This window comes from Oryzias melastigma, linkage group LG1 (genome assembly GCF_002922805.2).
Source record: "Oryzias melastigma strain HK-1 linkage group LG1, ASM292280v2, whole genome shotgun sequence".
Classification (NCBI taxonomy): Eukaryota; Metazoa; Chordata; class Actinopteri; order Beloniformes; family Adrianichthyidae; genus Oryzias; species Oryzias melastigma.
This window is the reverse complement of record NC_050512.1, coordinates 8,454,342-8,470,686: the sequence shown is the minus strand read 5'-3', so window position 1 is coordinate 8,470,686 and position 16,345 is coordinate 8,454,342. Positions and strand designations below refer to the sequence as shown.

At 38.6% G+C, this 16,345-nt stretch overlaps 1 protein-coding gene and 1 long non-coding RNA gene across 6 annotated transcripts in view; one reads left to right on the top strand and one right to left on the bottom strand.

Moving 5' to 3' along the window:
- LOC112137453 (complement C3) overlaps positions 1-13,619 on the bottom strand; it is an 86,892-nt gene extending 73,273 nt beyond the window's left edge. For 3 of the 5 annotated variants that reach the window (XM_036211624.1, XM_036211628.1, XM_024259791.1), the window contains exons 1-24: positions 13,257-13,619; positions 12,352-12,547; positions 12,108-12,270; positions 10,600-10,694; positions 10,427-10,515; positions 9,157-9,239; positions 8,988-9,075; positions 8,811-8,913; positions 8,597-8,717; positions 8,387-8,502; positions 8,122-8,268; positions 6,110-6,209; positions 5,130-5,224; positions 4,851-5,042; positions 4,580-4,735; positions 4,333-4,462; positions 3,226-3,294; positions 2,885-3,082; positions 2,696-2,813; positions 2,501-2,589; positions 1,048-1,187; positions 589-801; positions 247-310; positions 43-132 (exon numbers count right to left, since the gene is read on the bottom strand). In XM_036211624.1, the coding sequence (XP_036067517.1) occupies positions 43-132; positions 247-310; positions 589-801; positions 1,048-1,187; positions 2,501-2,589; positions 2,696-2,813; positions 2,885-3,082; positions 3,226-3,294; positions 4,333-4,462; positions 4,580-4,735; positions 4,851-5,042; positions 5,130-5,224; positions 6,110-6,209; positions 8,122-8,268; positions 8,387-8,502; positions 8,597-8,717; positions 8,811-8,913; positions 8,988-9,075; positions 9,157-9,239; positions 10,427-10,515; positions 10,600-10,694; positions 12,108-12,270; positions 12,352-12,547; positions 13,257-13,324 (2,923 nt within the window). In that variant the 5' untranslated portion in view covers positions 13,325-13,619. The remainder of the gene's footprint in view (positions 1-42; positions 133-246; positions 311-588; positions 802-1,047; positions 1,188-2,500; positions 2,590-2,695; positions 2,814-2,884; positions 3,083-3,225; positions 3,295-4,332; positions 4,463-4,579; positions 4,736-4,850; positions 5,043-5,129; positions 5,225-6,109; positions 6,210-8,121; positions 8,269-8,386; positions 8,503-8,596; positions 8,718-8,810; positions 8,914-8,987; positions 9,076-9,156; positions 9,240-10,426; positions 10,516-10,599; positions 10,695-12,107; positions 12,271-12,351; positions 12,548-13,256) is intronic. The other 2 variants (XM_036211630.1, XM_036211632.1) reach the window with 2 other exon arrangements.
- The window catches only part of LOC118598701, a 36,457-nt gene that overhangs the window by 17,746 nt on the left and 2,366 nt on the right, over positions 1-16,345 (top strand). The gene's annotated exons all lie outside the window — the stretch shown is intronic.

The following is a 16,345-nucleotide window of genomic DNA, read 5'->3' as shown; positions in this document are numbered from 1 at the left end:
ACCAGGAACCATGCAGAGCTCAGTTTGATGATGAAAACTAACCTGTCACTGAGATCTGAGTGCTTGTAGGTGAGTTTGGAATCAAATTACTTTTAGGAATGTTGCTGTTCAGAATCTCCACTTGTTCACCGCCTACAAGAAACCACAGTTTTGTAGTTTTAGATTGTGGGAGTCCATGGATACATTAATTGCCAAGGTAAACATTTTTTTTCAACAAGTCATGTAAAATTAATCTAAAGGACTCACCTTTCCCCTTATTAGCTGGATCTAAGGTCACAGTTTCTGCAGCTTTAACTAAAACTCCTGGAGGCTGAGGAAAAAGTATCAGACAATAAGCTTATTTTTAGCACAACATTCTGGTGTTTTTAAGAGGGTTTTCTTAGTATCCTTAACAGTAGTTATCTTTAATAAAGCCTAAAATACATTTTTAGATTTGGTCACTGTCATGGAATATTTTTTATCCCACTCGAAAACACAGTGAATCAAAGCTGTTCTGATTCTGTACAATCAGAACAGTGTTCAGGTTGAGACTTGAGACCTGTCAATGAGAATAAATACTGAATGTGAACAATCAACAGATTGACTTACAACCACTCGCAGGTTTTTCTCCACTCCATCACTCAGGGATGAATCTTTCACGGCAGCTTTGACGTGAATTGGAAGAGTCCCCTCCTTCATGGGAATAATGATGAACGGAACAGATCTTGTGCTCATCGCCCCAACTTTTACCTCCTGTCGATATTTTCCACGTTTAGAAGCTGCGCTGCACACGTCCTTTTCCTCAACTAGTTCTATACGAACCTTAATAGAGACAAAATGATGGAGAACATTCAGACTCATTAAACAAATAAAGACAAATGATAAAATGAGGGCCATTTAAGTTCTAAAATCTTTGTTTGCTCATCAGATCCACAGCAAGCGGCTTAGGGCCCATGGTTTCATTATCAAAAGGAAACACTGACAAATATTCAAATGTAGCATAGATTGATCAAGTATTTTATTCTGGTCATGTCTTAAGTTTCAGTTTTGCTTTTTTGCTGCACTCACGGTTATGATTTGTGGCCTGTAGTTGTGCAGAATGGCTTTTACTTCCAGCTGTTCTCCCCGGACAGCTGAGTATGGCAGCCGGAGGTCTATGAAGAAGTCTTTGCGGACAATCACCTCCAGTGGCTCTCCCACACAGATGCCTTCAATGAAAACCCACAGGAATCAAATAGGGCTGCCGCGATTAATCGATTAGTTGTGACTACGTCGGCTTTTAAAATGGTCGACAACTATTGGTAGTCAAAGCGTGGTTTATTGTATGTTTTTCCTTGTTTTTATCTCAAAACTAAGGTGTGCACTTTTTAATGTCGGGTCTGCCATTCTTTTTGACACACATGTGCATCCGTGCTAATCCGGGTCAGTAGTGATATCACAGGAAGTTTTTGGAAGGCTGGTGTACCAAAACAAAACGCCAACGGAGCTTGAAAGTGTGGGAAACATACAAAAAAATAAAAGAAAAAAGTGTTTGATGCAATATCTGCAAAGCAGGACTTGTGATCCACGGGAGCATTACAGTAATGCATGAACATTTGAAGAGAAAGCACATTGTGACAGAGTATAGACATGCTGATGAGATGATCTTCATCTAGGGAAGCTAAGCTAAGGTAACATTAGCGTATAGAGAGCAAGCTTTGCTTATATTATATCAGTTACATTAAGCATACAATTAAATGTAACCTAAAGTTGCAAAAAGCAGCATAATAACCACAAGATTAAAGAGATTACAGGTTTATGGGCGCTCTGCCAAACTGAAAAATATTTGGTCTGCGCATGTGCAGTAGGTGTAGGTAAGAAGAATTCATAGAACACTGACAGGAGAAAGCCACTACTTTGTAACCAGTGATAGGAGCTGTTCATCCTTTTTTTTTTTTTTTTTTTTTTTTATAAAATATAAATTTTCCCTCTTTTTTTAAGATGCAACTTCTCACAGGACTTTGTTTATATGTGCATTCTGAGTTTTGTATATATATGAATATCTTGAGTTCAATGATGCCATTAATGTTTTGCTTTTTATAAATGGGCCTCAGTGAGTAAATATTTTGAGTGATTTTTTATGCGACAATACATTTTGGAATACTTTATACAAGTATGATTAACCTAATATATATTTAAAAGCTTTAACTGTATAATTGCAGGCTTTTAGTTTTTTGTTGTTGATTCAGATTGCCTCATTTGATCCAAGTCTTGTTTCAATGCCAGAAACAATTGAAGGAGAAATCTACATGATGTATTAAAGCCTTAATAAACTATTGTCTTTAGTTTTAGTTAGCATATAGTTTAAACACTTTAAGTTTAAAGCTCATGATGGTTAAGATGATTTTTTTGCGTCCAGTTGATTGCTGATATTAGTTGACTATTAAAATACTTTTTGTGGCAGCCCTAGAATCAAACCTTTACTGAAGTGGAGATAGCGGGGTGATCATATAATGAAAACAGAAGCTGACCATGCACTAACCATGTGTCCTTGACAGACTGATTCCAGTGAACTCCCAGGTTGTAATGGAATCTTGCAGAGGAACGTTTTTAGTGAGTGAAGTGGATTCACTAAAGCACACAAAAGTGTAGGCACTTTTAGAGACAGCTCGCGTTTGGGAGTTACAGGTAAATGGAGGAGAGTTCCTCCTGCAGGATGGTCTAGACTACAACTCACCAGTTGGGTGTATTTTTGGGGCATCCTGGCAGGATAATGTCGTTCCACAGCCAACTTTCCGGGAAATTGCTGCGAGTAACGATTTCATTGCTGTCCATGTAGCTATCATCACTTTCACCTGGAATACAGAAAGTAACTGTAGTGTTTGTCTTTATGTGAACAGTCAGTGCTGTTGATGCAGAATCTTACTGCGGGCTAGTTGCAGGCTCTCCTCTTTCTTTTCAAGCTGTTGCTTTTCCATTTCTTTGCAGCAGGTGAGGAAGGCATCGACACAAGCCTGACCATCCAGAATGTACTCAGAGCGACGCTCACATGTGTATGAAACTGGGGAGTCCTTCATGCCGTCCAAACAACAATCCCGCTGTAGATCTTCCTTATACTGACTCACTAACCACAAGGAGAAGTTTATAGGGGAACATTTAGGAGACAATTATTATGAATAAATTAAAGATTTCTAATGCATGCACTGTCATTTTTAAGAATTACAATGGCAATGCATGCATTAATATTTGCTTTTTGAAGCTTCTCACATAATGTGGTTCTGACATCCATGATGGTCGAGGCGCGCTTTCTCCTGGACGGTGCTGCACATTTTACTTCTGAAACAAGATTAGAACAGACACAGGTGGGCAAAAAGAAGGCTGAAAAGTCCTCAAGCATCAGCAAAGACAGGAAACAGCAAAGACAGTTGGAAAGGTCTTTCACACTGAAGTATTGCTATGAATGTGTTCTAATGACACCCCCCTATATTTTGCTTTAATTTGTCTTTTTATTTACCCTCCATCCCCGGTTTCTTTCTCCAAACAGTGTGATCAAAACAGTAAGAGGATTGACAACATGCAAACTAACCTTAACTAAACTGTTAATCTGCATTGTCTTTTCACACACACAATTCCACATGTTTCATTTGCTTGATTATAACTACAGTCTTGAGTAAGGACTGTGACCAAATGGATAATATATCAGGACCTTGGTGTGCTACAAGGTTATCAAAGCTTGACATCTATCACAGTTGCAGTGTTACTCATCTGTGTAACACATATAAACTTTGTTAGGATCTACATTATCTTCATGGTCTCAATGACACAGCTGGATGTGTTTTGTTGTCTTCAAGCTACTGGAAATTAAATTTGCTCCATTGGCTCCACTATCCTTTGTGCTACCCTAGGGATGTTTATATTTAAAGTTGGGTCATCTGAGCCCCACAAGTCAGTGTGCTGAGCTTTTTTTTTCTTATCAAGGATTTTTTATCTTCACTAACATTTATGGCACTGTTATCTAGTGTTGTAGTGCAGTCTTATTGTGTTTAAAGCCAGTTTTTGAAAAGCAGGATATTGGTGCCTAACTGACTTTCACGACTTTTCGATTTAAAAGGCAGTATTCCGAAAACACTTCAGGGTTTTTTTTTCAAGATAAAGGACATTGTTTCCTTTTCACAATAATAGGTTTGGAATGGCATTGACTCTAGATTGCAATTTTTGTTAAATCCAATTTTATTCTCATTCTACACCAGTTTTAAGTCAACATTTGTTTCGGAGTGAGTTGTATCAACATCCAAACCTGAAACAACAAATTTTGAATCTCAAGTGATTTCTCTTTGCATAAAAGGTTCACTAACGCAGGAAAAATGTGCTTACCTTGTCTGTAAGCTGTTCCTGATGCAGTACTGGACTCAAATAACAGCCCAGCATCAAAGAACACACCCAAGCCATTCTTCCCTCCACCAGGAGTGCAGCCAGTGTCATACTTCTCCACTTCATCCCAAATCTGATGTGGAAAAAAAAATCAGACATCCAAAAGTTATAGTCTCTCCTTGTAAGTTGAGAAGAAAATCAACTGTTAATCATTAAACAATGATGAGTTTTTAAAGGTACAATTGCCTACTTTTTTCTGTGTGAGCCGGTGTTTGCTGTTTAGGACGTAAACACCTTTGTCTACAGCCACCAGTCCCACAGTGGCACCTGGATCTCCAGAGACCTTTAAACTGAACATCCAGCGGGGCTCGTAGGAAGCCGCTGGTCTTGCTTGCTCCAATGTCAGCTGCAATTCATGTCACACAGAAGTATATGAAGATACAAAGCAGACAGGAGCAGCAGCACTATTTTGTATGTTAGCCGTGAACAGGGGGATAAACAGCTGGTTGAACATGTCTTACTGAGCCCATGCATGAATCTTTAACATCCACCCAAACGGAGTCTGACACCACTTCATTATCGGTGGGATGGTAGAAGGCAACGATCCGGAAAGATGGCAGCATCTCTTGGGTAATGGGAACTATGAGGGAGATCAACACTTGGCCTATTGTTTTATGGCGTCCAAATTTCACCAGTTGACCTCTGCTTGTGATCTAGAGACATAGAATCAAAATCAAGAATTCAGTAAACAATGAGTCAATCATGTTTATGACCTAGAATACAAGGCCAACATCTCTCACCAGATAAGTGATGTCTTTGCTTCCACTTGGCTGCTTGTTAAGATTTAGGTTGATCTTCAGGTTATCACCTAATTTGACTTCAGACGCATCTACACCTGTGAGTGGGAAGAGTGCTTAAAGCCATGCAGTAGATTGTATAATGCCTTGTTTAATAAAACTGACTCATATGTTAATATTCTTGGATGTTTGTTTTTTTTTTTTATTTTCTTTTATTTAACCTTTATTTATCCAGGCAGGACAGATTAAGAACAGCATTCTTATTTACAACGGAGGTTAATTATGGAGCAAAGCATCATTGTGATTCTATACAAGACATTTAAAGTTAGGTTATATTTCAAGCGGCTGAAATCAGTTTTTTCCGGAGGGTGGCTGGCGCTCCCTTAGAGATAGGGTGAGGAGCTCAGTCAGCTGCTTCTCCTCCGCATCAAGAGGAGCCAGTTGAGGTGGCTTGGGCATCTGGTCCGGAAGCCTCCTGGATGCCTCCCTGGTGAGGTGTTCCGGGCATGTAACACTGGGCGGAGGCCCCGGGGAAGACCCAGGACACGCTGGAAAGACTATGTCTCTCGGCTGGCCTGGGAATGCCTCGGGGGTCCCCCCAGAGGAGCTGGAGGAAGTGGCCGGGGAGAGGGAAGTCTGGGCATCTTTGCTAAGACTGCTGCCCCTGTGACCCGGTCCCGGATGAAACGGAAGCAGATGGATGGATGGATGGACGATTTAACCATAAATTTAACATTTTTAAAATGTTTTCACTCTTATCCCTACAAGTAAAAAAAACTGCTTTCAAATAGTGTTATAGTTTAAATTAAATAGATTTGTTTTTTTAAGTCTAAAAACTATATCCTAAAATTGTTTTTTTTTTAGAAATTTAATTCACTAAATTACATAAAATAAATTGAATGGATTTTTGAAACGGGGACCATTTTCTATGTAAAGATTAATATGATTCTTATTAAGCTTATTTGAAACCCAGCCCTACTTACCAATATGGATGTAAGTCTTGCTGTTGGTAATGTATTGCTTTGCTTCCATTGTGGCTTCAGCTTGTCTTTCAGGTGAAATGTTTGGATCATCAGTCTTTGCCTGTAAAAAGGATAAGGGGTTTAACTGATTTCACTCGGTAAAACCAATTCAAATCACAGTAGAGATCATTCCATCAGTGAAATGTCAGTATTGGTCTTTTAAACTGAAGCTGAATGTACAGTGATCTCCCAAGGGATGCTGATCATGATTAGTTAATTGTAAACTCAAAGTGGGTCAGTAATGACACTGTAAAAAGTTATTGTTGAGTAGACTTATTTATGAAAATGAAAACATCTGAGCAGAGTAAACGTGCCATTATTGATAATAAACAGGGATTTTTAATTGCTCAGAAACGCCAAATTTGCCAGTAATGTACAATATTATTTGCAGAAAAGTTTCAAAAAGAGAAATAAGAAAATATGCAAGAATAAGGAAAATGTCTGTTCATGAATTAGGCTATTCACTTTCAGGTTCTAACTATAGACATTTATTATTAATAGTAACTATATATTCAGAATGCATTTTCAAGGCCAGTTTTATCTATTCATTTTAATTTTTAACTTGTATGTGTGGCATTTTTCTTATGTTTTGCCTGTTTTATTTTAATATTGTAATAAGAAATCATTTCGTTTTTGCATTTCTGAGTGGGCAGGGCAAATCTGCTCATCACCAAAAGCCATGCCCCCTTAGAGTATATTTTTGAAACAGAAGCTTCAGATCAACATGAAAAATGGCTCTTAAGACATTTAGGTTGTGGGATTTTTAAGAATTTCATAATCATAATTAGAACACTACTGAGAAATTGTTTTTTTTGTTTTAATTATTATTAAAGCAAGTTGTCATTGGGGGACTTTAAGGATCACAGCTAATCTCAGGAGTTACCTTTAATCTAAAAGTACAAGATAAATGGTTTGTAATAAACTAAAGATTTTTTTAAAAAGGGTCACGATTAAAATTATATTTAGGTTGTCTTTTAATAGGATTTTTATTTATTCATTTACTGAAATGAAATGTAACTAATACAAAACCGTAACATTACATTGACTTAAATAGAGTGAACTCATCTTTTTTTTAATAAAGTAAACGATGTATTTAAACTCATTTATATCGTATAAAATTTTAATTAACTATGTTCAGATTGGATAAAACTAAATTCATAAACTGTTAATAAATTCTCCTATTCTTTGTCACCTTTGCTGAGTTCGGTTCTGATAGAGGTTTTTTCTTATTCCTAAATTAAGTTAAGTTTTTCTTTCAACCATTGCCCTTCTGCTTGCTCCTTTTGGGGGTTTTACAAAGATATAAAATATCACAAACTGTACTTCACTTATTATTTGCAAACAATTTATTTGTACTCTGAGAAGGTCCTGGTTCAAATTCTGTTTTTTTCCCACATGTACTCTGGCTACCTCCCACAGTCCAAACACATGACTCAGTGGTGAATTAGTGAATACAAATTGACTCAAGGTGTGAGTGTGTGTGGTTATGCGGCCCTGTGCTGAATTGGCAACTTGCTCAAGGTATACTCTGTTTCCACCCAACTGTAGCTGAGATAGGCTCTAGCAATGCCATGACTTCAAAAGGATTTAGGCAGGGCTACAAAATGGATGAATGATGGCCACAATAAACCGCAGTGATTTAAATGAAAACTTTTAATTTCTAAATTAATTTTTTTAATTAAAATAAATAGAAACAAAGCAGTTTAAAATGAACTGAAAAAAATGTAATAAAACAGATCAGTGTTTGAACTGAAATGAACTCTCATTTTGATCTGATTTTTATGAAATAAACTGAATTGAAATTAATACATGGTTGCTCAACTGCAGATAAATAGACTGAGCAGAAAAGAATTTGGTTGAAATAATTTACAATGAACTAAAATAGACTTTCTTGAACCAAAATGAACTAAAAAAGATGTGACGATTGCAGCAGCTTTTCCATTGTATTCCCTTATATGGAGGTTTGGTCTTACAATGATTTGTTGTCCATCATCCTGTGTTGCTGTATTGATGGTCAGCCTCGCCATGCCGTTGGCTGCAGTAAAGCCTCTTACAGGACCAGGTGTTACAACCACTGGGATGTTTTCTGCTGGACTTTCATCTGGATTTAAAACTTCGACCTGCCATCCAGTAATAGAAAGGTTATATCATCAGGTCAAGGTGAACTTTTCTCTTTTGCCATTTTTTAAAAAGTCAGTGCAAAAACTTTACAGACAAAAGACTGGGTCAATGTCTTACCGCCACATCAAAGGACATTCCAGGTTTAAAATATTTTGGAGTTTTTTTAAATGTGATGGTGTAAGGAGATGTGACGACTTGGATGCCTCTGAGCTCTGCCTCCACCATCTCACTGCCTGTCAAACATTTCAAAGAATTGCACAATGAAGTCATTTGAGCCCCTTTTTGAAGCAGCATGATTGACATGAGGATGGGTTGTCTTCATCTTACCACTGTCTGTCAGCACGCTAACAGAAACAAAGATGGAGGAGCCCACAAGCTGATTGATATCTGGAAAGGTTTTTGTGATGTGTTCCCTCTTCAACACAACATTTCCTTCTCCATTCTCAATCTAAGGACCCAAAGACACATAAAGTTCTGACTATCTGAAAGTTTGCAACAGGATCATCATGACAGAAAGGAAAAAATGGACAATTGTTCTCACCGGCACTCGAGATAGAGAGTCAGGAAAGCTCTTCTTCTGGCCTTGGTCGATGATACCAAACACTACATAGGCATTCCCATTCACTTCTTGACCAAAGAGATACCTGCAAATCAAACAGTAGTTACCATGGAAATAGGACTTTAATGCCACACGTTCTTGCAAACAAGATTCACCCACCTGGCTTTAATGTTAATTTCCAAAGTCTCACTGTCTACGTAGAAGAAAGGTCTCAGGGAAGAGAGCTTAACCTCAAAGCTGGGGAGCACTTTGAAAAAGATTATTTAGGTTAGGTTTTAGTTCTTCAAGAAAAATGTTAGCACAAATGTCTATTAAAAAAACCCATTACCATATTCTTTGACCTCAAAATTTGCAGAGAAGCTCTCCTGTGGGTTGCTCTGGAACTTTACCACAATTTTCCAAAGTCCAGGACTGAAAGGACACACAGTATGAAATGGATTAGACTTTTCCAGAAAAGAAAACTGTTCTCCACTAAAATTATGTCTTAAAGCACATAAGCTACAGCAGAGCTCTGTAAAAGACATGTTTCCATTTAACCCCTTCTTCTGCATCCTCACACACCAACCTCCCTCCCGAAATGTCTTCTTTGTTTATCCTCTTGCTTTGTCACGCCAATTTCAGCATTCTTTTAACAACATAATTACTGTCCCCTCTCAACATTTGTCCAGACTGTTTTTCAGCATAGCCTTTTAAAAGAGATGTCTATCTGAATAACTAATTCCTGATTCTGTTTTTTTTCTTGTCACTCCAAAAGGGAACCTCTACATCAGTAGCTCTGCCTTTTTCTAAAATGAATTTCTCCATGGGGAGGTTCATGTCCCACCGGTAAGAGACCCCAAGAAAGACCCGGGACACACTGGAAAGACTGTGTCCCAGCTTTTGAACACCTTCAATTTTCTTCAGAATTCCTAGAGAAAGTGGCCAGGAAGAGGAAACTATATTTTTAAACTGCCCATATAACCCAGACTCAGATAAGAAGAAAATAGATAGATGGAGTGCCTTTCTCACTTTATCCTTTACATTTTTTTCATCCTTTTACTTTGTGCTTTCTTACTTTTTTTTCTCATTTATCAGATCTTCAAGATTCTCCTTTTATGTCTTTATTACACTTATGAACCCTCTCAACAAAATTCAATTTTTGTCCTTAATCATCCTCACTTGCTGGACATCATTCCGTCTGTGTTCCTCCACCTCACCTGTACAGATTGTTTAGCCTTTAATTAACCAGGAAAGGTTCCATTGAGAGTACCTGTCTCATTTTTTCAAAGGATTGCCGAATCTACCTCTTCCCCCCTTTCTGTCCAATCCAACATATAAGACATCACATGCCTTTTGTTTGACTTTTGTCTTCTCTACCTTCTCCTTGTGCTAAATCTCCCAGTTCTTTCATCTCCTCTCTTCTGTCCTCAAACTGATCCTACTCCAACTATTTTCCTCAAACTGATCCTACTCCAAGTGTTTTTAGTCAACCTTAGCTGCAGGCAAAATATATTTTTATGTTTTTCTTAGTATCTGTACACTGGTATCCATTTGCTGTGACTCTGCATCCACCAGTTCTGTCAAAAGTAATTGTGTAAGCACATTAAAGAAGATCTCACCTGACAATCTCATTCAGCTGGTAGTCACCAGAATGCATGCCTGACTTCAGAGAGACGGGCTCCAATGGTAGGACGATCCCTTCAGGGGTCTGTAGTCAGACATTTGGTGTTTCTGATGGTTCCTTCATTGTTCAATGTTCATTTTGAAAACATAGAAGAATTAAACAGAATACCACAATCTCTATGGAGATGGAGGTGTCAGTCTGGGCATCATTAACTCTCTCTACTGGCTCCATGCGAGGGGTCAAACCAAACATTCTGTAATACACTAAAAACACACAGTTTTTTCATCTGCTGTCTGAGTCATATTTTATCATGTGTGAACGTTTATGGAAAAGTGGGTGTGAATGTAGATGCTCGTGTCTGAATGTTGTTGCATATCTGTAAATGTTTCTGCTGGTGAACGTTTCTCCAACTAATGGCTTTTTGGTTTATTTCAAGCAGTGAAAACAAAGAAATTGACAATAAAAACAAAAATACATAAAAAAATTAAATATTCTTGCATTTAACATTAATAAACAAATTAGTAAATACAAATTATTATAATTTTCTCCAATCATAAATTGACATATTTTTACAAATACATAGAGTATACACACGCATAACACTTTTAACCATTTAAATAGGATTGTCAATAGAGTTTGATAAATTAGTGTGTCTGAGTGCTTTAGCATGTTCATGAATTAATGTCAATATTTGTGCATGTATAGCTATTTTCAATTTTTGAGCAGGTTTGTGTGGATGCATATGCACATGTTTGTGTAAACATTAATCTGATCATGTGTGAGGAAAGAGTTATGTTTGCAAATGTTTTATATCCATATGTGTGGATGTTAGTGTATTTTTTTTTGTTTGTCCTGCCAAAGAGCTTAACAAAATGATGAGAGCTGAAGGCCTACTGAATAAACAGATTTTACTGTTATGGGGTTATGAATCTTCTAAAACAAAAGGTGTATATTTGTATAAACCCCTTTTGCATTTTTTATATTTGTATACCCGACACCTACGCTGTAAAGCAGGTACAGGAAATCCGTCTGCTGGGCAATCATGTCCGCTACCAAGACCAGGGTCAGGAGGACAGTCAGAGGGGCCCCCAACACCAGAGGGCAGCAAGGTACAGGAGCACAGAGAGTACAAGCTCCAGCCCAGCTAAAATAATAGCTCAACCACCGCAACCCCCAAGGGAGACCCAACCCACACTGCAGACAACCTCCAGCCCATCCTGTGGGAAGCCCAGGAGAGGGCAAGGCAGGGGCCACCCACCCCTGCCCAAGAGAAGTGGGGGTCCTCGAAGAGCTATGAAAACATGACATGACCAGGTTCCCACTGTTGAAAATTAGGAGAGACCCAGAGTTTGAGGGCGAGGACCAGACCTGCACACCACAAGAACACGGACAACCCCAGCCTCAGCAGCGCTCCTGCGAGAGCTGTCAGGCAACAACAGCGACAGCCCGACCAGTCAAGGCAGCCCATGATTGCCTCAGAGGAGTGTCAAGTGGAAGGCCCCACATCACACTGCAGACAACCACCCGCCCACCCCGCTTGTGAAATTTGCATACCTTTCTATTAATGTTTATGTGAAAGTGTGTGTGAATGAGTTTGGTTGGTTACTCGACTCTAGAAGGTACTTCACAATATGGCCACTGAGTGAATTGAGCATGTGGGGGGTGTGGGTGTTTACCTTTGCTGTTGGGGGTGTACAGCGTTTTGTCGGTTTGGATAAAAATGTACCCAGACTGGAAAGACACCATGACAACCTTCTCCAGTGTTCGGCCTGGGAACGCAGCTTCCAAGTATACATACTGTTTTGCAGTAGGATCCTTGCTGAAGTCTCCAGGAGGGATCTGAAAGTCAGTTTGGAGGGGGTGAGATCTGTGTGTGCAGACTTTGCAGTCATGAATACAACCATGTATGTGTGTACTTACAGTGATCTGTCCAAAGTCTTGGAAGTTTTTAGCATTGGTGAGGGTTACTTGTGTGGTTGCCAATGTTTTAGTCTTTGTTGGATGGTTTTTTACAGAAATTGTGACAACTTGGTCCACCCCTGTACAGTCCTGACATTCCACAAAGATGTTTTCTGCTGTTCCCACTCGCAGCAGGTTTGGAGCAGACATCAGGTTCCTGTGAGACAGATGTTACTCATTACTATGTTTATTTCTCTACTTGTCAGTGTTCCATCACTCCTTGGATATTTGCATACGAATGTTTTCTAATTCACTTTTCCCTTGGGTGAGAGGTGGGGGCAGCAGATTTGGGGTTTTTGCTCTTGGCTGCAGCTAATCACTGGACTTTATACTCCATGATCATCTTGAATAAGATCCAGCAAATAATCTATAAAAGCTTGTCCTTAAGTAAACAAACCCTAGTCCTATGTGTGTTTGTGGAGAACAAGTTACTGTTAACAGAGCAAAACAAAACAAGCTAAATTGTAAAATATTGTAAAATATGTCATAATTTAAAGCACAATTCTGGCACAATTCATAATTCTGGCAGCAACAACACTCCTACATTTCACACTCTGCTGAAGTTACAATTATATATTTTCCCAAGTTTTTTATTTTAGTGCACTAAATAGCATTTGTACACCATTATGTACAACCGATTCTGTAAATTCCTCTTTGATTGCCAACAATCATGTTGGATCCTGGGTAATCTTGTGTGATAGCAAATGGGAGTGTTGTGATTATGAATTTTTCATGTTTGTGTTTATATAAAGACACAGAAAAGAAGCAAAAATAGGTTGATAAGAACTAAATAAAATCTGAAACATTTGCAAACATGCACTGTGCTATGCAAGAATTCACAAGTAGTGGTCAGGGGGGTTACTTACAGTGGTCCGGCATCAATGAGAGACACCAAGGCCAGAGTGGCCAGCAGCAGTTGAAGAGCCCTCCTCATCCTCACCTTGCTCTGTTGACTGTGTGCAACAGAACTCTACAGCACCTCTTTTTATATGCCTGTCTGCCCTTCCATCCCCTTTTCACTATGTAGCAATCTTGTTCTTCCCCAAAGTGCATAAGTACAAAGAAGGACATGAACTAGGTAACACGTGGTTTACAGAAAACAGTTGAGAAATTCAAATAAACGTTATCATTGTGAGGAAAAAGTCAAACATCCCAAAATCAATACATTTTAACCAAACTTTCAAGATTTTGATTGGTTGTCAAAATAATGGAAAGTTGTCTCTGCAGTGGATCTGCAGGGTCTTAGTTCTTGCTGTTTCCTTGGAGGGAAAGTCCTGAAGCTTGACCTTGATGTTGTTTTGGATTGACGAGCAAACATAAGACAGCGCTACCAAAAGTTTTCCTGACGTCAATACAGAGTTCTGGCAGGACTTTGTGCAGTTACCGTAAGATGGGAATTTCACAAACCTGCAAACAGTCTGTGGATAAAAAAAACTTTTTTTGGGGGGGGAACTTCAATGAGCAATGATTGATGTGCAGGTTGGTGTTTAGGCCACAAAATAAGTTTTGTTTTCCAGTAAACGGATTTCTACTGTTTTCAGTCGATTTTAGGAGTGATCTTTGCATGTTGAAAATGGATGTTTACCAGATACAAGACCCCTTTCCCCAAACACAAACACACAAACACACTAAAACTAACACAAAGACACATTAAAGATAAATCACACAATTTCTAAAATACCACACTGAAATGCCTTAACATCTGTCCAAATGTACAAATAATTAACTATGACATCGAGACACTTGAATAATTATGTTTACCAAAAAAAAAAATTGTAAGATAGACAGCTTTGGACAAAACTGATGGGAAATTAAAAAAACACTAAGGCATTGTCAGAATTCCCACCATAATCTCTAGCTACTGAAATCTATATAGTGTGAGATTGGACTGTGGATCGTTGTTTAGGTGGCATCCGGATCAATTAAGAAATGAAGCTCAACGATTCACGAATCGAACCACAATACTTAGTTTTCAATATGTTTGTTTCTGTGTCTGTCTTTTTACTGGATGTGTGAAAATTGAAATATTTGTAGTAAATCTCCAAAATTTAAACCTTTATTTAGAAAAGTAGATCAAGATCAACAAAACGGATTTTAAAAATAAACCCACAAAGATTTAGATAGAAAGAAATGTTGTCATTTTAAATTTTTTTTCAGCATTAATATAAACCACATAAAAAGCTTAAAAAAATATTGTTGCTTTTGATCATTTAACAACAAAACCTCAAAATGTTCTCCTCAGTTTTCTATCCTCAAAGTTCTTTAACATTTTACGTTCTAAGCATTACATAAGGACATGAACTAAAGACGGTAAAAGAGATCCTGATCTCAATGGGTTTTTCCACCTGGTAAAATAAAGGTAAAAAACAAAACTCAAAATTTGGTGCAGAGCCAAAAAAGCTTTTTTTTTTTACGCAGCACAATCAACTGATTCACGTTGATTACATCCACCCTTCAGCAGCACGAGGCTACGTTTCTCCGCTTCAGAATAAGCTGGAGTTTTGTTAATTGCATGAACTGTTGAAAAGTTACCATAACTATAAGAATGTAAACACTGGAAATAAAGCTCCGGTGTTAAAGGTCATTGAGCGGAACTTCAGTCTCAGTTTCTGAACGGAATAAGCTCTTGCTAGTCTTATTTTGAAAACTGGAAGCTTCACCTACACCAGGGGTTCCCAAACTATGGCCCGTGGGCCGAAACCGGTCCTCCTCCGCATTTGGACCGGCCCCCAAACTCTATCAGAGATCCATTATTATTATTTTTTTGGCCACATGGTCAAGACCCTCATAGAATGTGACTTTTTATTCCACTCCTCTACTGTGCCTCTTTCTGAACATTGCCATTAAATGGAACAGAATACATACAGTCTTCTCTTTCCACATTGCACTTCTCCTAGTCTCAGTGCAATCATGATGCTGCTTTTTTTTTTTTTTTCACCTGCTCTACGTCCAGATTCTCTGGAGACCTTGTAAATCTCCTCCATGCTGCGTCTGCTGCGCTGAAACATGCAGCTCCTCAGACCCACATGATAGCAATCAGATCTTAGTTTTCATTCTATAATCCTGGATTTAAAAATGTCAATGTCTGTCTGAGAATAGTGGAGAAAGTGAGGAGTTTAACATCTGTAGTCTTAATTCACGGATTTCATCTTCACCAGTTAGTTTTATAACACAACTCTCCCAATAACCTAGGGAAAAAGAGTTTCACTTTCTGTTTGTTGTTGCTTCCACCAGCTGCTCGTTTTTATTTATCAAGTTGTGCCCCAAATCCTCTTTTTACATACTTTTTTTCTTCAAGTCACACATGTCAGATCAATGACATTTACGTAGAGATCATAAAACCGCAAAGCGTGCTTGCAAAGCTCGTTGCCGTTTGCGCACATGAGGGAGAGGCCTGGTCCGAATACTCCCCTTCTCCCTTTCCCTTAGCCCTTCCCCTTGATTTGAAGTGGCAGTTGAAGTCAAAGTAGTGTACGGAATTATATTTTAGTTTCACACTCCAAACAGAGGGGTCTAAAGTCTGCTTTGCGAGAGTAAACCGCGTCGCGCAAAGAAGCTCTTTTCTTCCCTTTGGTGCACTCTGAACCGCAGATGTTTACATTTAAATGTAAGTAATGACTTTATGTTGTAGTATGTCCTTTTTAAAGTTATAAAAACGCTGTTGTTTTGGATATTCAACCGCTGGAAACTCCACGCTAATGCAGCGGACTGCGATGTTGATGACATAATTGAATGGAAGTCACGTCAGAAATATTAGACACTTTTTTTTCATCCTCCACCTTTTTTAGAGCAAGCATGGAGGGATAAACGAAGGGGGAGGGCGAAGGGAGAGGGAGAAGATGAGTATTTGGATCGGGCCTTTAGCACTAGAAGTCCCACAGAGCAGCCATTTGGCTTTTCTACCTATAAAACCCGCACGGCAGCCAGTTGGCTCAAAGGCTTTTAGCCATTATCC